Below are 24317 nucleotides of genomic sequence, written 5' to 3'. Positions count from 1 at the left end.
ATGGAAAAAAATGAACCCATTTCACAGGAGACTAAAACAAATTGCTATGAGCCTTGCTGAAAATTACTGTTGTGCTGCCATAGAAAAATACAACCTATGAATTTTCCTTGCCCGTACCCACTCCATCCAACTCATATGGTTCCTTTCCTCACTCAAATGTACTTGCTTCAGGTAAATGGGCTCGGAGAACTTTACGAGTTTGTTTTATTTGGCTAGCATGTAAATCAAAATAGTTGACTCACTTGAAATTTTAGCTTTGTTTGAGGAAAAAAATAGCCACCTGCAAAAAAATGGGATGTGTTCCAACAAACATAATTTAAAAGAAACGAGTGACTATTGAGGTTTCTAATGGGAAAGAAAATTTGCCGTCAGTTGCATTATATGGCACCAACAAGAGAATACTGGAGTCTAGCTGGCGAAGGATCTGGGAGAACACTGCTTGTTGCATGAAATAGGAGACATGCTTGAAGAAAAAGTAGAGCAAAGGAACGTGGTACTGTATGGTAAAAAGATTCAAGGCGTAATTTTTTCATAAAGTTTATGGGGTTCTAAAGCAGTTGAAGTTACTCAGCCAAAAAATAAATAATTTCTTCTTTATTTGGCAGACACTGTAAAATTAATAAACACTTAAAAATAGTTTGTATTCAAACATGAGCTCCTCTTCATGTTTACTCGTTGTTTCAGTACAGCTGAAGTTAATCGTGCCTTCCGAAGTCTGAACATAGGACATTGACATTCGCACAGCCTTAAAATCTTTTGATTATTTGCTTGTATTATGTCAAAGTGTTACAGGCTTGTATGTTTGACTGCAAATATACACATATGGATGTACTTGAAAGCTAATACACAATGGGTTTGACTGAAAACATACAGAAATCAATAGGAAGCTTCTCATTGATTTTGATTGAGTCTGGAGAAACACCATAATGTGAAAACCAGTAAAGTAAACCTTGTTTGCATCAAGATGGTAGATACACAGGTAACCCCCTTCCTAGCCTCCACCAGCTGCTTTCTGAAGAGGTGTCCCCCTTTTCCTCCCTCTTCTGTGGCTTTACAGTGAATTAAGCAAATATTTTTGCAAGGAAGTTTATGTTTGCAGCACACCTTGGCCCTTCAGGCAAAGAATCTGAGGGTTTGTAGGCAAGGGAAATAGACTGGGGAGATACACAGCTGGAACAAAAAGACATCTTTGTACAGGGTCAACTAGAACCATGGGCAAAACTGGGACTTGCCTAGGACAGCTGACTGCCAGAGACAACAAAACGGTCATGGCCCTACTGCTTTTTTTGCCTGTGACAGGGCCCATGCTGTTTGCTGCTGCTGGCAGAGACGTCCATGGGGCAGCAGTGCTGCTCACGGTGTTGGTGCTCCCCACCTCCACCCGGGCCTCGGGAGGTCCATGCTCCTCATCTCCACCCAGGCCTTGGGAGCAGCAAACCCAGCTCCATGCAGCTCTCCTTACAGTGTTCTAGCTCTCTCCACTCCTTCCTGCCCCTGGGCCAGGACACAGCTCCACATTTTGCTTAGCAAACTCAGCTTCGCCAAAACTGCTGAGAAGCCTTGGGCTGGTGCTGCCTTTGGCCACTTGTTTGGGACTTGCCTGGCTGACACTAATGCAAGCAAAATCTAATATCCAAATGTAAACCAATAACACAGTCAAGATTTTCTGAGTTTTTAGGCCAAAATTGTAGGAAGATCCCATTTAATGTTACCTAGAAAATAACATTTAGAAAAAACTGTATAGCCCTTGCCTTGTAACATTCAGGACCAGGTGACACTGAATTGATCTCTAACAAAGCTGTACTTAATTTTAAAGCCTAGGAACAAAGTAATAATACCGGGTTCATTCTACTCATGCAGGAAGTCACATGCAGATTTCCAGAAGAGATACAGCAGTTTGGTGAAAGTTAGCCAGGTTCCCTTAACAAATTCTAGCATTTAAATGCTTTTCAACCATCCTCAAGAAAAGAAAAATCCTGAATGGAAAATTGTCAGACTGGAGGGACTACTCTTCACCTCTCTGAAAAACAGGAGTCTATTTTCTTACCTAATTCACTCCCCACTCCCCATTCTATTTGTATGCATTTAGAGCAGTCTTAATTGCATAATTGAAGATAATTTTGAATGCCCTTAATCATGGTAGAAGAAAAGAATTTCTGAAAGTGTGAGATTAGAGAGATGAGCTCGCATCTTCCACAAAGGGGCAAGAGTGTATTTTAGTATCAAAGCTCAGGAAGCCAAATTAAAGAACATCCCTAATTCTGTTTTTTGTTTGATCTGCTTTCATAAGTATAGCGTTCTCTCCTATAATTATTTGCAGATTTTCTGCACATGGATCCAGATGCACACACGCTAAAGCAAGTGGCACTGTATCGTCACAAAACCATGGTAAAATGAATCAGAATCCACTAAGGGTTGTCAGAGACAGCGTGGCTTAGTGCAAAATAGCTTCAGATCATAAGTGTCTGGTATTGAATGATCATGACACATACTTCAGGGTGGGGTTTTTTGGTGATATATGACCCTTACTGTATACCATGGGACTAGCTTGGATTTTGCATAGTTTCAAAAAGCTTTGCAAAGAGTACAGCTGTGTTTCTTTGGTGTGGGAAGGGGGGGTTGGAGGGGAGGGAGGGTGGTATAAATTTGAGTCCACTCAAATTTATGAGCTTCGTTAAAACCAGACAAACACCAAAATTATTGAAGGACAAATCTAAACTAGGCTTCCTCTGAAGGAGCGGGGAACTGGGGGCAACGGCAATAGATTGGGTACTAAAACACCCCTCCTTGTGCTCAGGAAAAGGAAATCAACACCTCAGATACAACTGGGGAAGCGATACCGAGCAGTCCCACCCTTTTGAATGTAACCAGTTTATTTTCGGTTTGTTCCCTTAATATTGTCCTAACATTACTTTCTCAAGTAACTAAGCAACCTCCAAACTCTGACTTCCAGTGCCCTGCCGCTCACAGGGTTTGAGTCACTGCCGGGACTCGGGCTGGTTTGGGGCTTGGCTGCCGGGGGCAGAGAAAAAGCCGGGAGGCGGTTCCACGCCTGGGCTGCACCGCCGCCTGACGGCACGGCTGCTGCCCTGCGCTCGGCTTCCCCCGGCGCCGTTATCCACCGTCCTACCCGCAACAGTGTTCGGGCAAAACTCTTTCCTTGCGCCTGTACTGCTCAATTTTCTTATTAGCGGGGATAAAGAAATAATCTCCCGTTTAGTCCTGGGGAGGCATAAAACCGGGAGGGGCTGCGAGCGCACCGGAGCAGAGGCTTAGAACTTGGTTATTTGTAAAACTGGAAGAGCCACCCAAAAGACAGGATGTAAATCAGTGGTTTCTACCTGAAAGCATACTGTAGAACCCAGGAAAAAAAAAAAAAAAAAAAAAAAGAGGCAGGCAAGAAGCAATGACAACAATCCTGGAGCCAAGAATTTGGAATTGTAGTGGATCTTTCAAAAATACTATGCCACAGGGGAAAAAGGCAGGTGTTAACACAGAGCTTTATCGGTAGGAATGTTATCCATAAGGTGCTGTGAAATAGAACACAGCAGAATAAAGATACCCATGTAAGAAGCATAAAGTACAAACAGTAGGATTTTTTAAAAGCTTTCTACATACACAAGAGGTTCCACAAAATGTTTGTTTAGAGCATTTGCTTGAGCCTTGCCGACAAAAAGTCTTAGGCTGTGACTTTGGATAAAACTATACCTGAAAGACATCTATAGTCTCAAAATGCAGAAGGACTGAACTGAATCCCAGACATAACATTTTGGTTTTCCTACCTACAAGAAACAGCAGAAAATATGTCTGTTTTCTTCCCTGTTTTCAAACTGATCAACGTTATATTCAAATAACTCTACAGTAGTTGGGCTTACCCACCAGAGTAAAATAACATCGCTTTTCCCCTATGAGTTTACTACGTAAATGACCACAGCCTTTTCTACAGCAGTGCTCCTCTGTATGTTCTAATACTATTTACTCCTGGGACTAAAAAAACCCATAACATAATGGGAAGTACGGAGAGGAACGGCATAAAAGGATAAATAATTCAAACATGAAAAATGACATTATAACTTCATTGGCATCTTGCTCCTTCAGTGTTTTCCAAACAATAACACAGGAAAGCAATCACAACAGCAAACAGAAATCATGCTTTTTTTCTGTCACTGCTAGAAGCAAAACATCTGGAAGATCCTAGAAAACTACTTCTCTTCCAAACTCTGATGACTCCAAAGGAAACAAATGATCTGAAGGATTTTGACAGTGTAATTAATTGTTCTAATTCCCCTATCAATGTAGATTGCATGTGTCTCAGTATTAAAAGTGAGTTGGGAGCAGTGCTGCCGTCTAAAGCAGGAATTACTAGAAAACATAGGACAGACTGGGAATCCTGTGGGAGGCAAAATAGCAAAATAAAGAGAGACTTTTTTTGTGAGAGATGTAAAGGAGCAATGTGGAGCTGAGGAAAGGAAGAGAGGAAGAAACATTTGGGCAAGAAAATCAAATGAGATATGGGGGGATAGGAAGAAAAATGGGAGGAGAGAAAACAAATGAAAACTCAAAAGAAGGAATAACGAGAGAAAAAGGATTGTTTCTGCTGAGCAGTTTCAAAGAGAGTGTAATACATTTATAACTTGAGGATGCATCTGGAGTGAAGCTGGCGATTAAGGTTTTAAAGATGGAAAAGGAACTAAGGCTACATCTGTTCTGTTTGATAACTTAATTCTTTGGTTCAGTCCCAGGACCTGTGGGACATCTGTGAACACATTGTGTGCTCTCCTTTGGAGCTAACGGACCACTTCCCCCTAGGAAGAAGCCAGGGCACAGTCCTGGAGGCTGCTGCCCATGCCCAGTGTGGATGAGGCTGTGCCACCATCCTTCCCCAGCCAGTCCCCAAAACGGAGGCAGCACCACGCAGATTCCCATGCCACTGAGCATGCAGCACCGTCCCACTGTGCGATGCCATTCAAATGCCACTCAGAAGGGCTGCTACACAGCCTCAGTTTACTTCAAGCATTTTGAACTAAATAAACACGAAGAATATTTATTACGATTCAAGGGGCCACCATGTGGTGCCACGCAACTGCCAAGTGCTCCATGGTGTGGATGTCCCCAGAAGAGGAAACGAGACTGAAGCATTGTGTGACCACAAGCCGTCCTGTGGCAGCCGCCCTGGCTGACACAGGTCAGTCCCCCACATTGCTGCCGTCTGCGAGTTAGATCTACGGTGGCACGGGAAGAAGAAAAATCAGGCAGCAAGCTTCTGACTCCTGAAATGAGGCGGTGATTGCTTTCACCTGGATGGAGATAGATGGCAAGATGGGGTAAGTCCCGAATGCTGGATGCTTCCCTCCGTCTCTAACCCAGTGGCAGACATTTGTAACAGCAGCTGTTACAATCTGAAAAATTGTAACATTCCAGGATCACACCCAGAACAATAGAAAACAATGAGTTTTGGCCAACTGCCACGCAACACACCCTTGATGTGGTAATACTAGAGTCACACATGGCAAGGTGCTCCATTATGAAATATTACGTAATCATCTTTCGATAAATTATTTTCTAGTGTCAACCTCTGCTTATGATTTTGCTATGTTTTTCTTTTCATTGTTTACTTCATTCATGAATTAGCTTTCTGCATTAGTTTTTAATGGAGAAAACATATGAATATTAATGAAATACTATGAAAAGTAAAAAAGTTGCAGAAGTAATTGTGGTTTAACCCCAGCCAGCAGCTAGAACCATGCAGCCACTCACTCACTCACCGCAGTTGTGATGGGGGAGAGAATCAGAAGAGTGAAAGTGAGGAAAAACTCATGGGTTGAGATAAAGACAGTTTAATAGGCAGAGCAAAAGCCACGCACGCAAGCAAAGCAAAACAAGGAATTCATTCACTGCTTCCCATGGGCAGGCAAGTGTTCAGCCATCCCCAGGAAAGCCAGGCTCCATCACACATAATGGTTACTTGGGAAGACAAAGGCCATAACTCCAATCATCTTCCCCTTTCCTTCTTCCCCCAGCTTTATATACCAAGCACGACATCATACGGCATGGAATATCCCTTTGGTCAGTTGGGGTCAGCTGTCCCAGCTGTGTCCCCTCCCAGCTTCTTGTGCCCCCCCAGTCTACTCGCTGGTGGGGTGGCATGAGAAAAGGCCTTGACTGCTTAGCAACAACCAAAACCATTAGTGTGCTATCACACTATTCCCATCCCAAATCCAAAATGTGGCACTATACCAGCTGCTAGCAAGAAAGTTAACTCCATCCCAGCTGCAACCGTGACAGTAATGTAGATCAATGCTTTGCTACGTTTCTAGGGAGGACAAAAATGGATCCTTTCCCATCAAAAATAAGTATTTCCTATGACTACTAGAAGTCTTAACTATCAGTCTATAAATGTGTAATTATAAAAATTGCTCTGCTTTTTTCTTTCATGTAGAGAAGGAACGGGTAGATGACACTGAATTTGAAATAAGCTTGACTGCATTCTTTTGTAGTAATAATGTAATTTTTTTTCTTTGAGCAGGACTATGCCCACAGTTAATTGTTCATAGGTCTCTTGAAACCTTTACTTCACAGTGCTGCTTGTTGAAGAAGTGGCAGGTGAGAGGCTCTCTCAGGCTGAGAGAGAGTTGGGGTTTTTCAGCCTGGAGAAGGCTCCGAAGAGACCTTATAGCTGCCTGCCAGTACATAAAGGGGCCTACAGGAAGGATGGGGAGGGACTCTTCATCAGGGAGTGTAGTGATAGGACACAGGGTAATGGCCTCAAACTGAAAGAGGGTAGATTTAGATTGGATGTCAGGAAGAAATTCTTTACTGTGGGGGTGGTGAGGCACTGGAACAGGTTGCCCAGGGAAGCTGTGGATGCCCCATCCCTGGAAGTGTTCAAGGCCAGGCTGGATGGGGCTTTGAGCAGCCTGGTCTAGTGGGAGGTGTCCCTGCCCACGGCAGGGGGCTTGGGACTAGATGGTCTTTAAGGTCCCTTCCAACCTGAACCATTCTGTGATTCTGTGAGTTTACCACAAGCTTTCTGTCTCGTGTACAGGCACCAGTGCACTTCATTCTCTTCAGCTAAAGCAAATGAACCTCATCTGCAATGCTAAAACCACAGAATAAAATGGGGAATCCTTGTTCTGCTATGTATTGCAGGAAATTCTGACAACCTCACCATCTTCCCCAATGCAAGCTACCTACACTGCGCATCCCCCCAAGCTCTGACCAGAGGCCAGTTTTCCAAATGAGAGGCGATAAAAAAATATGTATTAACAAGAATAAAAGCTGGGTACAAAGGAAGTGGTAGGAGGGATGAAAATATTGCATGGAGTTAATGCAATGGAGAAGATGGGACAAGGAACAGCTTGTTCAAAATGACAAAGAGGGAAGAAACAGTACTGGGAGCTGCAGGGAGAGGAAGCAGAGAATTTTGCTCTCAATAGGGAGAAGATAATATATGGGGAAGCTGAACAAGGCCCAGGCACAAAAGATGGCATGGGCAGCAGGAAGGTTCCAGACAGAGATGGATACACAGTTTAGAAGTGGCCTGGGACCTCTTGGGCTGGTGCAGTACCTTGGCAGCACTGGGGATAACCAGACCTTCAGGATAATGCTTTCTCTAGCTGCGGAGCCACTCCCTGCCAGCAGAACAACATCTCCAGCAAGTCTGTGCTTGCTTTCCCAGCAGGGAAATGCTACAGACTAAAGACACTTTAGGAAAAATGTCCTCTGAAGCAATGTATCAACTTTTTTACATTGCTTTTTGTTCTCTTGGAGGCCAGCTGCTGTTGTTGCAGTTGCTGCTTCATGGATGGCTAACGCTGCTTAGTAGCACAGAGCTGACTTGCAAAATTCAAACTTCCTACAAGTCGCATGCCAAAAATGACTCCATTGGAAGCCCCCGTGTAGACTTGCCTTTACCAGTGTGTGAGCAAGAACTGCTTTGTCCCTAGTGACAACTGAAAACAGCACTATCTGCCTACTCACAGGTGGATTTCATGATAGCAAAAGTGACATTATTTTCAGATTTTTTAAGGCTTTCATTCCTTAGATGAGAAAAATGGTAGCTTTATATGGCTTCCTTTATACATCTCAGCCTGTGCCAAGGCACAGCATACCTCAGAGTACCTGCAGGGCGGCAGCACAAAGGTAGGATGCTGAGCACCGCCAATGCTCTGCGCTGTCACCCGAACTTAAAGCTGAAGAAAGTTTGGCAATTTTCTGTCTTCTAGCAAGCTGATACCAAGCCTGGGTTTGCTTTTCTAATCAACAACTAACCAAATACATAAAGAGTTAGGCTTGTTCATAACATCTGTCTGCAGGGATGGCTACGTTGTCTTCCTCAACTCTTCCTACTTTTTGTTATGGAGAAGATGAGGAAGAAATCACATTGGCCACTGCTGTCCAGTGTAATAGAACAGGTGGGCAGCCAAGGAAGGAGGTGAATGGTGCAGTGGGGATCCAGATGAAGCTGTGTTTTGGAAACAGACGCCCACTTTCTGTCCTCTCTAATGGAGGCTGAGAGTGTAGTTTGAGGAACACATTTTCAGTGCCAATTATGCCTTAAACATTTATCACTCGTGCTGCAAATGTGCTGAGCTCCGTGCAACCCTCAGGACTCAGCAGACACAAACATCTGTGATGCCAACAGGTGAAAAATAATTTACTTTCTGTTGTTTGCTGGTTTTTTTAGTTGTTTGGGGGTTTTTTGGGTTTTTTTGTTTTTTTGGTTTTTTTGAGGGGGGTTGGGGTGCTACCTTTCAGCTGGATCGGTTCCGTGTTCAGCTCCAGGGTGATGCAGGGGCTGAAGCCAGTGCTGCTCAGGGAAGCAGAGCAGGATGGGGGCCAAGGACCGGGCTGGCATGGCAAGTGGTTAACCTGGTTTGGGCACTCCGCCGCAACCCAGTGCGTAACCTAGCGTGAGCCTGCGAGTGGGTGGGCAGAAAAGGAGAGGCTGGCTGGAGAGATCAGCAGATGAGATATGGCGAGGGGACTCCTCAACATTTAGTTAAATCTTAACCTGGCCGCACCTTTCTCAGGGGTGGGATGCCTGTGAAGTAAAAAGATACCGGTTTAACACTTTAGTTACTTTCTGCGCATAAAAATCACCAGTCAGGGAGCGCTCCCACTAAGCCCAACTCAGGCGCAGGAAGAGCGTGAGATACTCAGGCCTGTGTCGCTGCCCCAGCCTGCGCTGGGTGGGGAAAGTGACACGGCTGGGGGAGAGGTGGCCTGTCCTAAACAGTCTTTTTGGCATCAGGCTGGCCGAGGCCACCGTCAACCCGCGCTCGCCTGCTGAACTCCAAGGTTTTGAAGAAACTAACCTCCCCCCGCCGCGGCCGGGCCCCGCGCATGCGCGGCGCGGGGGAGACACGCAGGGGAAGTCGCCGCTCGGCCCGCCGCTCGGCAGCCAGTCCCGGCGGGCGTGGCGAGCGCCGTCACTTCGGGGAGGCTGTCAGTTGGCCGGTGGGTGGGCCGGGCGGTTGGCGGTGGCAGCGGCAGCCGGGGCGGCGGCCTGAAGGAGACTCGAGGACGGGGGCCCGCCACTGGCACTGCCGCGCCTTCCCCGCTCCATGCGCAAGATGCTGCTGGCCGCGCTCTCCCGGGTGCTGCAGGGTCCGGCCGCCGCCACCGCCGCCGGCAGGACGGTGAGTGCGGCCGTTACCTGCGCGGCCGGGATCAACGGCCCCAACGGGCCTGCCGCGCGCCCCTCTGTGAGGGGGACGTGGCGGGAGGGGGGATAGCGGGAGGTGGGGGAAGGCGCTGCCGGCGGGAGGGGCCGCCTCAGCCGTCACTCGGCCGGCGCGTGGCGTGGGCTGGCGCCGGGTTGTCCTCTGGGAACGGCCCCGGGGGCAACGGCCGGCGGCCCGGGTGCTCCCCGCGCCGCCGAAGGAGCAGGCAGGGCTGATGCGGCTGCCCACGCGTGACACCTCCGTAGGACCGCTTTTGGGTTTTTTTGGGTTTGTTTTTTTTTTTGTTTTGTTTTTTTTTGTTTTTTTTTTTGTTTGTTTGGTTTTTTTGTTTAATATGCACGACGTTACAGCAGGGGGCGGACGCGGCACCGGCAGCCCCCACGCTGTCACGGCAGGGCCCGGGCGCTCGTTCCGGCTGCGGCTGTCCGGCCCAGAGAGCCTCCGTCGGTTCTGTGTATTGTTATCTTTTTTGCCGTATTTATTTTTAATACGTATCAAATATTCTGATTGTTTTATGAACCCTTTTTCTGGGCCCTTTGTTTTATTTTATTTATATATATTTAGACCGCCGGCACAGGTCAGATCCTAAACAGGGGGTAAACATACTCTTCTCATCCCATTCTAAATTCAGACATCTGACCTTTTTTTGAGCTGCTTCACCTTTCTTTGCTCAAACGACAGTCTCTTTTTATCTATTCCTGAATTTTTTTCCAAATGCTGTTGTTTTTCTGTCGTTAGTGTTTCATTTGTTGTGTTTTATCTCTTTTGGGTGAAAAGTCTTCAAAACTTACTTTCACCTCTTCATTCTCCTTATTCCATTATAAAGACTGTGGCCATAAAGAAAAACTAACCCTGCTGAAAAAAATTGTTGGCAAGATCAAGTCAGCGTTAGAGAGTACTTTTTGGTGATTGGAAGTCAGCTGCCTTTTTGACATTGAGAGCAAATCTCTTACTGTACCTCTGTTCTGAAGTATCTCACTTACCTAAGCATTCACTTTTTGAGGAAAAAGGAGGTGAGTGACTGGATTTGTGAGAACAACACGAGAGAGCAGATTTACCAGAAGATCTTCCTTTATGTGTTGGGACTGTATATCTAAAAGTATTTCCTAATTACAAGTAAAATACAAAATTTTAAAATACGGGTGCCTATAATTAGTCCCTTACTGCAAGTACTTGGCCTGCTCCTGACATGCTGCATTTTCCTGGAATTCCAAACTAGATCTGGGTTGGATATTTTAGTACAAATTTTTGGATCCTAGTGATTACCAAATACATAAATATTTATCTGGAATTGTTCCTATGCATTTATAGTGAAGGTATAAATTACCAAATAAATAGAAGCAGTCTTAATCCATAAAGCAGTATTTTATACCTACTCTGAGCATATTGCAAAGCATAAAGGTTGATTTCCATGATGCAAAGCTTACCTGTAAGGAAATACTTCTTACAGTGCTCTGGCTGGCTAATAATTTGCTGACTTCTCTTCCCCTAATTGTTATAGTTACTTACTCTTCTCTTTTTTTCTTTTTTCTTTTTTTCCCCCCTTCCAAATGCTGCTAACCTAGGGAGCTGTTAGTGAGGTAAGGCCTGAATCAGTTCTGTCAAGGTTTGTTTTTGACATGTGTACTGGCCACGTATTAGAACTTTTGCTTTTATGTCTTATTCAGGGCAGGGGGATTGGACCAGATGGCCTACAGAGGTCCCGTCCAGCCTTAGTCATTATGTGATTCTGTAAAAGCCAAACTCTTGGTTTACTTCCAGCTCTAGAAGTAAAATAGCTTTTCTTCGCAGTAATACTGATGCGTTGTGGTAAAAAGTGTAGAAACTTGGTTTAAATTAAAATCTCTAAATATTTAATCTGATAATGGGGCAGGGGAAGGGAGGGGATTGTGATTGCCAAATCAAATATGCAACAGAGTAGGTAACCAAGAGGGACTGAGAAACTTCTCTTGACTTTTTTCCAAGCCTTATACCTATCAATCAGACCTATTTTTGGAGACGGTGACCTGGGCATTCTCAAAATCTTGGAATAATGAACCTTCAGCTAGATGTCTGTCAATTCCATGGTTGAACGAGCTACTGAAATTTTTGTGTAACTTAATCAGCAATACAATTTTGCCACTAAAGATGTAGTGCGTTCCTTATGCAGTGGCCACAGCGCATGCATGGACGGATGAACATCCTATCTGATGCTGTACTGAAACTGAATAAAGTTATCTAAAAATACCAGATGTTCAGTAGTCAATACCCTATGTTCATGCTGTAAAACAGAACAGTAATGTATTTTTAAACATCCTTCTTATCTCTCCCCTACCATGCCACCCTTTCTGTTGTTCCGTATTCCATGTATCCTCAGGTATGTCACCTTTTGTGTTTCCATATCATTTTAAAGCAGTGGCCGTACTGTTACCCACTGAAATGATACTCTCTCTCTTCATGTTATTGCCTTGCATCCCCCCAATTTCTCTTTGTATTGAAAAGAAAGAGTGAGAGTAGTTCATATTCCAGAAATCTGGCGGGTTTTGTTGTGGTGTGTTGTTTGGGTGTGGGTTTTGTGTTTGGTTTTTTTTTTCAAATAAATTTTTTGTTCTATCAAGGCAAAATTCTAGTCAGTGCAGAGAGTCATCAAAATCTGCATTGGCTGTTTGTATTCATATAAGCAATCTGGCATGTGAAGGGAATAATAATTATTTTTTGTGGTTTTGATGTTCTTCACAGTCTTTTGAAATTTCTATTTTAGATAATCAACAGTATTACAAATTTAAAATTCTGTTATCTTTTTCTAATCTTAATTTTAAATAAGGGGTTTTAAAGGACTTCTAGCACATATGTACAAAATAAAAGTTCTCTACTACTGTAGGGATGTAGAATCATAGAATAGTTTAGGATGGAAGGGACCTTTAAAGGTCATCTAGTCCAACCCCCCTGCAATGAGCAGGGACATCTTCAACTAGATCAGGTTGCTCAGAGCTTGAATGTTTCCAGGGATGGGGCATCTGTCACCCCTCTAGGAAACCTGTGCCAGTGTTTCACCACCCTCAGCGTAAAAAATTTCTTCCTTATCTCTAGTCTAAATCTTCCCTCTTTTAGTTTAAAACTGTTACCCCTTATCTTATTGCAAAAGGCTAAAAGTTTGTCCCTGTCTTTCTTTTAAGCCGCCTTTAAGTATTGAAAGGTCTCCCTGGAGCCTTCTCTTCTCCAGGCTGAACAACCCGAACTCTCTCAGCCTGTCCTCACAGGAGACGTGCTCCAGCCCTCTGATCATTTTCGTGCCCCTCCGCTGAACCTGCTCCAACAGGTCCCTGTCTTTCCTGTGCTGAGAGCTCCAGAGCTGGATGCAGTACTCCAGGTGGGGTCTCACCAGAGCAGAGCGGAGGGGCAGAATCCCCTCCCTCGACCTGCTGGCCACGCTTCTTGTGATGCAGCCCAGAATGCAGTTGGCCTTCTGGGCTGCGAGCACACGTTGCCTGCTCGTGTCCAGCTTTTCATCCCCCAGTACCCCCAGGTCCTTCCCCTCAGGGCTGCTGTCAATCCCTTCAGTCCCCCAGCCTGTATTGGTATAGGGGGTTGCCCCAACCCAGGTGCAGGACTGTGCACTTGGCCTTGTAGAACATCATGAGGTTCACACGGGCCCATTTCTTGGGCCTGTCCAAGTCCCTTTGGATGGCATCTTGTCCCTCAGGTGTGTCAGCTGCACCAGTCGGCTTCATGTCATCTGCAAACTTGCTGAGGGTGCACTCAGTCCCCCTATCTGTGTCATCGATAAGGATATTGGACAGTACTGGTCCCAAAACGGACCCGTGAGGGACGCCATTTGTCACTGATCTCCATCTGGACATTGAGCCGTTGACCACTGCTACCCTCTGGATACAACCATCCAACCCATTCCTTATCCACTGAACAGTCCACCCATCAAATCCATATCTCTCCAACTTAGACAGAAGGATGTTGTGGGGGACTGTGTCAAAGGCCTTACAGGAATCCAGGCAGATGACACCCGTAGCTCTTCCCTTGTCCACTGATGTAGTCACTCCATCATAGAAGGCCACTAGGTTGGTCAGGCAGGACTTGCCCTTGGTGAAACCGTGCCACTGGTGAGTTCAATTCACAAATTATTTCAGTTTAGGAGTACTGTTAGAGATTATTTGAGAACTCACCTACTCTTGCTTGATAATTAAAATGTTGCTCATGTTTTGATTTTGTCTCTTGTTTGTTTTAAGGCATCTCGAGTGATGGTAGCATCGCGTAGCTATGCAGACTTTGCAAGTGAAGCCACGTTTGAAATTAAGGTAAAGAAACCGAACACTTCATACTGGCATTCTGCATTCTGTGTAAGCGCTTGTTGTAGATCTTGACATGATAGACTTGCCCCCTTTTCTTTTCAATTATAAACATACTGTTTGAATTTCCAGAACCAAACCCCTCACTATCTGACCTGATTTCTGAATGCAGCTGGAAGTACTGTCCTTGGCAGTATGTAGTAATATTACTTGTTTCTTAAGAATGTGAAGTTATCATTCTTTACAGCTGTGATACTGCAATGCAACTGTGAGAATGGAGTCACAGAGGAGCTAATGAACCTTTTGTGTTTTGAAGGAAGAGTATTAATGTTTCCTTAGTGCTTTTAAAAAAAGTAGCTTGTGTTTGCTGCCTGCCCTTCTTTCTATCTCCCTTTTTTTTTATGGAGTCATGGGTGCTATGTCCCAGATGTGCAGCTGATTGAGGTCCATATGGATTTTGTAGGAAAAAATGAGGCATCCTTTTAATACTTGACTTGGTGCTGCTCATAAAACGTGCTTTATATTCTGCCAGCTTTCCACTGTGGCTAGGTCTTAGGAAAGAGCGATGCTTCCATTGGCAGCAGCTTTTGTGATGGCTTTTCATTCGAGAATTGATAAAAGAAAATCTGAAAGAAATTATTTGGTTTTCCTTCTACCTGCTTCCTGTTTGTCTGTGCCTGTTAAGTATTAAAATTGTTTCACAGATGAAAGGGAGGGAAAATATGTTTATACGAAAAGTCTTTTCTGAGCAGATACCAGGTTTAATGTTTGGTCTTGTGTTGATTACAAGACTCCTAAGTTTCTATTGTTATGTGAACTTTGAAGCAGAGCTGTCCTAAGAGCAGCGTGCCTGTGTGTCATATCCAATTCATCTAAGTGTCAGTGGATTTGCTCTGGAGAGACTTTGGCTTTAATACAAACTGTCTTTAACCTGTATAGTAGTATTTTGGCCATTTAATATGCACTGACAGAGTAATTTGTTTGGTCTGTTCCTCCGAACCTGACTGATTTTATTTTTTAAAAAAATATTATTTTTTCATTTTAAACTTTACTTGTTTATTTTGTATGGGTGCCTAAAATCAGCCCTCCCTCAGTAGAGTCCACGGTTTGGGGAGGAAATTGTACTGTACACATGGGGGTTTGACAAGCAGGGTGGCTGCACTGGGTGGTGCAGCAGTGGTTTATTGCTGCTTCTTAGAAGTGGTGGTAGAAGAGGTGAGGTCCAGTCTTAGGACCAGATCTTACAAACTGTTTCACAAAGGAAACTATATTTCTTGTCTCTTCACTAAGCTTCTGTAGCTCTTACCAAGTATTTGGCCTGCAGCAACCACAGAAATGTGCTTTTCCCATATTTTGCGAGGACTGTAGCTCATCTACTGCTAGTAGGAACTACAAGACATCATTTCATGAGTGGGAATCTGTTTTTATTACAAGGCTTTTATTTCTCTGAATTTGGAAATATTGCACAAACTTTACAGTTACTTTGACCTATGAATTTAGGTTTTGCTGTCTCTTTTTAAAAAAGATATTAAAATCTGAATTTGAAAATGGCACATCGTAAAAAAAATTATATTCATAAATAGTATTCATTACTTTCAAGAAATGACTACTCCTTCAACTTTGCAGAAATGTGACCTCCATCGCTTGGAAGAAGGCCCTAGTACCACAACAGTGATGACTCGAGAGGAGGGGCTCCATTACTACAAGACAATGCAGACCATACGACGCATGGAGCTGAAGGCTGACCAGCTGTACAAGCAGAAGATTATTCGTGGCTTCTGCCACTTATATGATGGTCAGGTGAGAAATTTTTTTCCAAGAGGTTTTATATTGTCGTACTATACTTAATGCAATAGAGTGGAGAGTAAATCTAGAACTGAATATCTCTGTACAGTGTCTGAAGTTGTAGCTGGATCCATGATTTAGTTCGTTATTTCTTTAAAAACAATGTCTTAGCACACAAAGTTATCCGTGAGATCTTGGGAGAGCAATAGGAAGAGGGAGAAGACAAGGTGCAGCTGAAGATCAGCTGAATGTGAGGTATGAGCAACTACAGCATATTAAATTCAACACATTTGGAGGCCCACATCCTCCTCCTTAAGCTTCATTGATGGCTTTTGTTCCAGTGTCTCACAGATCATGTGCCCACTAAAAAGCAACAGCCAGAAGGAACTTGATGAACTTAGTGAAACTTTGCTGTCTGTCTGTTCTCCCCTGCCATTTTTGAATTGCAGTTGTTTAGATGCTTCATTTGGGAGATGGGTGTAGAAAAGGTGTGCAGAACTTTGCGGCTTCTGGTTCCTCTCCCGTCTGCTTTTGTTAGTTACAGTCAGATTGGAATTGAGAGCCCAAGGCTGTTGTAGCGCTAGGCCTGCCGCCCCTTGGGATTTAAGGCAGTCTCTTGTACCTGTGCTCTTCATGTTTTCTACTGATCTGTGATACATGGGGGATCGTAGGTAGCCCTTGCCACACTGCTGACTGTGGAAGTTGTGTGCGTTTCTTCCTTGCTAAGCTTACTTTTCCTTTGTAACAGGAGGCTTGCTGCGTAGGGCTTGAAGCTGCCATAAAGCCTACAGACCACGTGATAACAGCTTACAGAGCTCATGGCTTTACCTACGCACGAGGAGTGCCTACTCGAGAAATTCTCGCTGAACTTACAGGTTTGTGCCAAGTAAAATGGGGATTTGCATGCCGCTGTACTTGCATCAGAATTTTTCATTCAAATTCAAAATAATGTTGATGCACAAAGCATACTTAGGCTTCAGAAGCAGCTTAGTGACCTACCAGAATAAATCAATTTTATAATTTCATGATGCAACCACTAAAGCACAAATTCAGAAAATTTTTCTTGATACCATGTGCTGTATTTGCTGTGCTGCAGCAGCTTGATGAAATGGAACTTGCTGGTGGTAGGCATTTATTCTCGATAGGACAGAGCATTACGCTCCCTAGCAGACAGTCGTGGATTTTCAAGTCTTAGGAAGACTGATAAACATTGCCTGTAGTGATAAACTGAATGGTTTGAGAAAATTTGACTGTAACAAGAATATTAAATGGTAATCTAGATGGATCTAAGATTTTGCAGAAAAGAGAGATGGTTATTCACAGTAAGGTCATAGGTGGAACAGGGAAGAGAGGAGAGGATCAGCTGTCTGAGCTCTTAAAGATCTGTGAAGGGATGCCAGAAGTGAAAAATGAAGGAGTTTGAAAGCCTTTATGAGTCACTGGTATAATAAAGACTTGAGCTGAGAATTTGCATACTTGAAACGTTAATACAGGAAAGCACATTTTGGAGGTAGAGAAAAGAGGTATGGGTTTGTATACTAAGAATGTATGTGTGCGTTAAGAATGCGTATTAATAACGTGGTGGATGATCGATTTGACAAGTGTCACTGGATACTCATAAGACAGATAGTAAATGAGGAGATTGTTGTGGCTCAATTCTACTACGGGCCCTGAAACTACAAATGTTGGTGATGTGGTGGGTTTTTTTTATTTCTTTCTTTTCATGACACACATCATCTCCTGTAGCATTATGTCTGGGTTTAGTGGGGTTCTTTTAACTGGGAAAGAGCAGCAGCGGTACACAGACTGTTCTTCCAAGAAATGACGCTTGGGGCAAGTGCTGTTAGAGTGCTGCTAGAGGAGTGCTGTTAGAGCTGATTCTTGCAAACAGGGATCTTGACTGAAAATGCCAAACTGAAAGACAGCCTGAGTTTCAATGACCAAAAAATGACAGAATTAAAAAGTGTTTGAAGGAGCAGGAAGCAGAGTCACCCAAAGTAAGACTAGTAGATAAGATCGTACAAGAAACAAACTTTTCTATAGAAAAGGACTTTTCAGGAGAATTGATGATTCCCCGACAAATGGTTTTGTGGATGTCAATGCAGATTGTTCTAAGAAAAGTAGAACATATAACAAAAAGTTACATTGGTCAATCAGGAGTTTGTACCTAAAATACAAGAAAGGGTTCTACCAAAAGTGGAGGGAGATTACTGGAGTTTAATTACACTTAAGAAAAATAGATCTCTGAGTAAAAAAATTAGACAATCCTTTTTTTTTTTTTTTTTTTTTTTTCTTCCCCTGCTTTCGCCCTAGCTGGCAGAATCCATAAAAGCCCGTATTTATCAGAAAGTGCTTTTGTATAGTAGGACACTGAAACTTCTTGGTTGGTTTTAAAATTTCTTCTTAATCTCATTCTGCATTTCCTGAATTATGTTTTCATTACCATTCTTTTCTTTTCCCCCTTCTCTTATTTGTTTTGTGATACATTCAACTGTAAACTCTTTGGGGAGAGGCCATTGTGTCTTAACTCCACATAGATCTAATGACAACAACATGGTCTCAGTGTTCCTGCCTTTAGGAATTGAATTAGATGTTCCCATTTGTATAGTATTTTTCCTCCGAAAAATAAATTGCTTGTTATTTGTGTTTCAGGTCGAAAAGGAGGATGTGTGAAGGGAAAAGGAGGATCAATGCATATGTATACCAAAAACTTCTATGGTGGCAATGGTATTGTTGGTGCTCAGGTATATACGCGATTTCTACTTCAAAGCACAAGTTGAATTGGGGCCTACAGGAAGGATGGGGAGGGACTCTCTATCAGGGAGTGTAATGATAGGACACAAGGTAATGGTTTTAAACTGAAAAAGGGGAGATTTAGATTGGATATCAGGAAGAAATTCTTTACAGTAGAGGTGGTGAGGCACTGGAACAGGTTGCCCAGGGAAGTTGTGGTGCCGCATTCCTGGAAGTGTTCAAGGCCAGGCTGGATGGGGCTTTGAGCAGCCTGGTCTAGTGGGAGGTGTCCCTGCCCGTGGCAGGGGGGTTGGAGCTAGGTGATCTTTAAGGTCCCTTCCAACCCCACCATTCTGTGATTCTGTGAATTTAGCTCATGTTGTGTGTTGCTGTTGCCTCTCAGTTTTGGTGGTGTGAGCTTGCATGCAGATACATTGCTCTGCGGCTATTATGTCTTTATTCTGGTTTGCTCACAGTTTTGTGAACTGTAGCAAAAATGAATCAAATTGAGAACTAGTTAATGTTTATGTTTTGGCTGTAATACAGATTGGAACAAATGCAAGTGGGTTGGTAACGACTTGTTTGTTGAGCAGGTCTCTAACAGCGTAAATGTCTCTCTACTGTTCACAAGCTGTCTGTCTCCAGCTCCTCTAAACATTGTTCTAAAATTTTGGTTTGTCCCCTACTCTGTGATAGGTTCCTCTTGGAGCTGGGATTGCGCTGGCCTGTAAATACTTTGATAAAAATGAAGTCTGTCTGACATTATATGGAGATGGTGCAGCCAACCAGGTAAGTGAGCTTTGTCTGATGTGGCTCTGTGAGGAGGAGTGTGACTCTGGGTAAATTTCCCTTCTGTGACCTGTGAGCTCTGCCTTTCCACAGGGTGGTGGGAGAGCACTTTTCACCCTGTCGGCATAGTACCTGCAACCCAGGCAACATCTGACTTGGAACTTATGCTGAGATTGTTGTGTTGAGCTTTCTGCTGCAAGGATGCTTTAGTAATGGAGTCCACTGATAGTGAAAAACCAATCCTGGAGAGCGAAGACAGTGTACACCGCCTGTCCTACAGCCCACTGCAGTTTTTCTTAGCGCTTTTGTTGTGACGTGCTCTTCACTGAGACCAACTTCACATAGGTGGCCGGGCGTCTTTCAAATTTGGACACTGGGACATCTTACCTGTGTTGTCTTAGGCATTTAAGTAGGGGTGTGTTTCAAGTACTACATAGTCTTCAGAGTGGTGGTTCAGATGAACAGTTAATTGCTAGATCCTCTTTATGTACCAGGAACATAGCATGTGCTTGGATTTTTTTATCATGTTTTGGATCTCTGTCCTTCCCACCCCCACTTTGAACTATGCCCTTGTTGCTGGAGCGGAGGGGAAGCTTCTCAGTGCCTTCCCTCCTGGAGAGCTCTAGATACTAAGGGAGTGAGTGGGGCTAATGGTTAATTATTTGAACACTGCACATGTCATGGGAGGAGGGGGTTGCAGTTACTCTGGTTATCCTCTTTCCAGTTGCACATGGGTCACCTAAGTGTGACACCCTGAAGTCTCTGTGCTATAAGGAGAGCTCTGAACGATAGCAGTGAAGATGACAGTGACATGTAACTTACATTTCTGAAGACAGAGGAGAGGACAGACCATCTTGCAGAGCCACTTAGTGTTGACATTCCGGCCGGTCTCTTGTTATCAGCAGAGACATGAGCCAGGTAGATAAGAAAGCAGTGGTTTGGTGTACCGCTGATACAATTTATTACTTTCAAAACACACGTGGAGATCACCTGTCTGTGACTTAGAGTAGCAAAGTTGATGCAGTCACCATGGTTGAATTTCTCTCTTATTTTGCTGTAGCAGCATCCTGACAGATAAATCAATGGTGAAGTTTTTTACAACTGTAGCTGAAATACTTCAGTTGAAGGTTTTGTGCTACCCTACCACACATAACTGAAATAGGTTTAAAAATTAAGTTCTATAAACTATTAGTTGAGATTAAAGTTACCTTATAGAGTGTAGCTTCTCTTTTATTCTTGCTGAGCTGCAGCAAGTGGCTGATTTCACATCACTTTCAGTATTAAAATTTCTCCTAGCAAGACCTCTGCAACTGAATGATTTTCAGTAGATCCTAATGCTTGAAGGCAGAGCTCCCTGTCTAGATGTAACTTGCTCTTTTTCTTTCAGGGCCAGATATTTGAAACATACAATATGGCTGCCTTATGGAAGTTGCCTTGTGTTTTTATCTGTGAGAACAATCGGTACGGAATGGGAACGTCAGTTGAGAGAGCTGCAGCCAGCACTGACTACTACAAGAGAGGAGACTTCATTCCAGGGCTTAGGGTGAGGACAAACCCAGCTTTTTTTTTTTTGGGGGGGGGGGGGTGGGGGGTGGGGGGAGGGGAACACGGTGGAAGTGGGGGGATATGCATGCACACACCTTTATTTACAAATATATTTATAAATATTTATTTAAATATAGGAAAATTTGAAACTGTGAATTCCTAGATTTGGCCTTTCGGGGAATGCTCCAGTGGCAGAGATTGTAGGTTGTTTTTTGTTTTGGGTTGGTTTTTTTTGTGTGTGTGTGCATATGGTTGGACTCAATGATTTCAAAGGTCCTTTCCAACCATGAAGATTCTGTGATTCTATGATTCTAGGTGGATGGCATGGATGTTCTCAGTGTTCGAGAAGCAACAAAGTTTGCAACTGAGTACTGTAGAGCTGGAAAAGTAAGTCTGTAATTGTCATTCCTTTTCCATAGGTGAAATTCTTAGCCAGATAATTGGTGCCGAAAAAGTTCCTTATCTAGCCCATTTTTCTCCAGTCAGTGCTGAAACTGTATTTGACCTTTACTCCATTTTTTCTCCATAGTATTGAACCTGTAAGTAATTGAGTGGTTCTTTAACTCTTATAATTTATTAACATGCAACTAATATTAACCAAGCATTTAAAAAAATATATATATTCTGATAGTCTGTCATCCTTTTCCCCATTTCTACCCCAGTGAAATTCTGTTGTGAAAGGGGTTCTGACTGTCAGGCAGTTGTATTCTTTGTGAAGACATTAATTAGGGGAATCATCAAGGAAAGTACTAATCATTCTATATTTACAAGAAATGGAAAGTGAAGTAAAAGTTTTGTGAGTCACCATTAGTGTCTGTCACCCAACTATGATACACTGGTTCCAAAGATTTTTAATATTTGGTGAAATAATGTTTGTGCTGGGACATACAACAGGAAAAGAAAAAGGTTCATACAGAACAACAAAGTTTTGAGAGTTACAATCTTGCAGTGAAACAACAGGGAACTGAAAGTCTGTAATGGTCGAATGACAGTGGAAGGGAAGGAATTAATGCTGCTCAATAAGAACATGAGAATAAATGCTAAGAATATCAACGTAGGCTTTAATTTGAAAAGAGTGAAGTTTCCTTTTACTAGTTGTGATAATGTTATGTAAATTAAACTGAGAAAAAACATTGATTTAATATCATTCATCACTAGTGCAATTCACCAAATATAGCAAATACTTGCTGCTAGAACAACAAACTGGTCACTCAAGGTGGTAACACTCTTCTTTTTAAGGGTCCTATTCTGATGGAGTTACAGACATACCGTTATCATGGCCACAGTATGAGTGACCCTGGAATAAGGTACTGTGACATTCTTTCTTGGCATTCACTGAAAACAAATAAGTATTGATGGTCAAAATCCTGAAACTCTTGGATCCAATGTTTAAATCCATTGTGAAGTGCATATAAAGGTTATTATGAAATTGGTCTGAGCAGTCTCATGTCATTGCTTAGTTGATAATCTGTGGCCATACTTGTTTTACTTGTAGGATTAAGAGATCTAGTTTCAGAGCAAGCACAAAGTCAGTTAAACTTCTGTACTTTCTAGTAATGAATTCTGCTTTCAGCGTGACTGTATGGTGTGTTCTAAGCAAGCTTTGACTGAAAAGCAGTGTGCTTTTCCAGGGGTTTTAGAGCATTTAAAATCCTGTAAGCTAAAATTATAGGAACAGTTTGGACTGTCCAGTTGAGTGAAACACTTCTTAAAAATAAATATAAATATACAGTTGCCAAAATGACTCGGCTGTTGCACCAGCTGACAGATCTGAATTGATCTACATGAAGTAGAGGTGCATCCCAGCACTTTTGTTGGGAACTTTTAGTCAATTGGCAGCATGCAGCAAGTCATCTGCCTCCCCTCCCCCCCCAAAAAGGCGAGATGGGAAGGAGGAAACATGGCCCCTTGTAGTAACCATCTCAGGCTGGGATTGCTCCCCTTTCCCTGCCTACGTTATACTCAAGTCTGGAGCTACTTCAGCTCTGTTGCTGCTTACAGATCCTAAGAGTGTTCTAGATGTAGTTGTGCCACCCTTTGAATGATGACTGTTGCTGTGTTTTCATTGCGTTCTTTGGCCACACCTTTTTCTAAGTGAGCCGCGTCCAGAACCTCACCTCACTACTTCAGAAGTTCATGTCTTTGCTTGTCTTGCTCCTAGCTATCGTACTAGAGAAGAAATTCAAGAAGTGAGAAGCAAAAGTGATCCCATTACTTTGCTGAAGGACAGAATGGTCAACAATAACCTTGCTAGCATTGAGGAATTAAAGGTACAGCTTTTAGTTGCTATTTAAGCAAGCTCTTGAGCGTTCGTACACTAATGATCTCTGAAAAAGCTCACTGTAGGGCAGCATGCATCACTTGTTCTTTGAAGTTCTTTAAAGTTTGTTTTAAAACCAATTTTATTGGTGAATTTTTGTTGCAGACCAACTAAGGAAGTTGCACTCTGCTGGAAAGGCATTTTGCTTTTGGGTGCTGAGTGTAACTCAGCGGTGCAGGGCTGTGTGTGGGTGTTAGTGTTCAAGTACAGCTCTTGTCATATACTAACATGTAGAAATCAAAATTACCCAGGTATCTCGACTACTGGGGAATGGCTTACATCTCTATAAGCGAAATTATCAATAGTGAAAAATTCTCATGAAGGAGCCAGGAACCCTCTAGGCAAATGTTGTAAATGCTTTCATCACCTTTGTTTAAAAAACAATTGACACTGACACTGTTACGCAGAATCAGAATTGAAAATGTAGAGTAGAGGCTCAGTGGGGTCTTGTTCCTCTGGCAGTAAGTTATCTGCACTATCCAAAAGGGACTGCAGTTCAGTGGGAAGGAAATTTTCACAGGTTTTTAATTTATATTTAGAGACAGCATTAACACCAATTCTGATCAATACTTAATTATTGTGTTTAAATTCAAAATGATGTGGGGTTTTCTGAGCTGTCTTACAATAAGCATCTGGTTTTGGTTTAGGAAATTGATGTGGCAGTAAGGAAGGAGATCGAGGAAGCTGCTCAGTTTGCTACCACTGACCCGGAGCCACCACTGGAAGAACTAGGTAACCACATCTACTTCAATGAGCCACCCTTTGAAGTACGTGGCCCAAACCAGTGGATAAGGTACAAGTCTGTCTGCTAAAGGCCTTTTTTTGTTGGCATAACTTATTCCTAAGAATAAGTGAATGCTTTTACAGGAACTGCAATGACTCAGAAACAAACCTTAAGCTTATTGAAAAGCTCTTTCAAAAGAGGAAAGGTGTAGGGAAATCCATCTCAGTATGGATTTTCTTAAACATACTGAATGTTGGTGAGAAGGAGCAGCTGTTTATTTAAATTGCTATGTATTTGCTTTACTGACTTTTCTTTGGATTGCTGTATGTGTTATGTACAGTGTAAAAAAAAAAAAAAAAAAAAAAAATAAATTAAACTTTAACAACATTTATCTGGTGGTCTGTTTGCTTTGTTTCTTGATGAACCACTTTCCCCAAAAAACCACCAAAACCTCA

At 43.1% G+C, this 24317-nt stretch overlaps 1 protein-coding gene across 3 annotated transcripts; it reads left to right on the top strand.

The window, feature by feature from the left end:
• The first annotated feature begins 8920 nt into the window (after nt 1–8920).
• On the top strand, nt 8921–24249 carry PDHA1 (pyruvate dehydrogenase E1 subunit alpha 1). Of its 3 annotated transcripts, XM_074605440.1 has the most exons (12): nt 9445–9641; nt 11252–11266; nt 13907–13975; nt 15593–15766; nt 16500–16626; nt 18404–18495; nt 19181–19273; nt 20661–20816; nt 21134–21205; nt 22058–22125; nt 22980–23088; nt 23786–24249. In XM_074605440.1, exons 1-12 carry the CDS (start codon nt 9567–9569, stop codon nt 23948–23950), a joined length of 1215 nt encoding a protein of 404 aa, XP_074461541.1. In that variant the 5' UTR covers nt 9445–9566; the 3' UTR covers nt 23951–24249. The 3 variants fall into 3 exon arrangements, with proteins under 3 accessions (XP_074461547.1, XP_074461558.1, XP_074461541.1); XM_074605446.1 differs by lacking the exon at nt 11252–11266 and having other exon boundaries at nt 8921–9650; XM_074605457.1 differs by lacking the exon at nt 11252–11266 and having other exon boundaries at nt 9402–9641.
• Nucleotides 24250–24317: the final 68 nt, after the last annotated feature.

The sequence above is a fragment of the Larus michahellis genome, chromosome 1, assembly GCF_964199755.1.
Source record: "Larus michahellis chromosome 1, bLarMic1.1, whole genome shotgun sequence".
Classification (NCBI taxonomy): domain Eukaryota; kingdom Metazoa; phylum Chordata; class Aves; order Charadriiformes; family Laridae; genus Larus; species Larus michahellis.
Note: the sequence above shows the minus strand (reverse complement) of the source record. Positions and strands in the feature narration are given on the sequence as shown.

What these genes read in the sequence shown, in the direction of transcription:
- PDHA1 (XM_074605440.1), top strand. Translation starts at nt 9,567, where the DNA reads ATGCGCAAGATGCTGCTGGCCGCGCTCTCCCGGGTGCTGCAGGGTCCG. An exon ending in AAGCCACGTTTGAAATTAAG is followed by an intron (nt 13,976 to 15,592) that starts GTAAAGAAACCG and finishes TCAACTTTGCAG; the next exon opens with AAATGTGACCTCCATCGCTT. An exon ending in ATGAGTGACCCTGGAATAAG is followed by an intron (nt 22,126 to 22,979) that starts GTACTGTGACAT and finishes TCTTGCTCCTAG; the next exon opens with CTATCGTACTAGAGAAGAAA.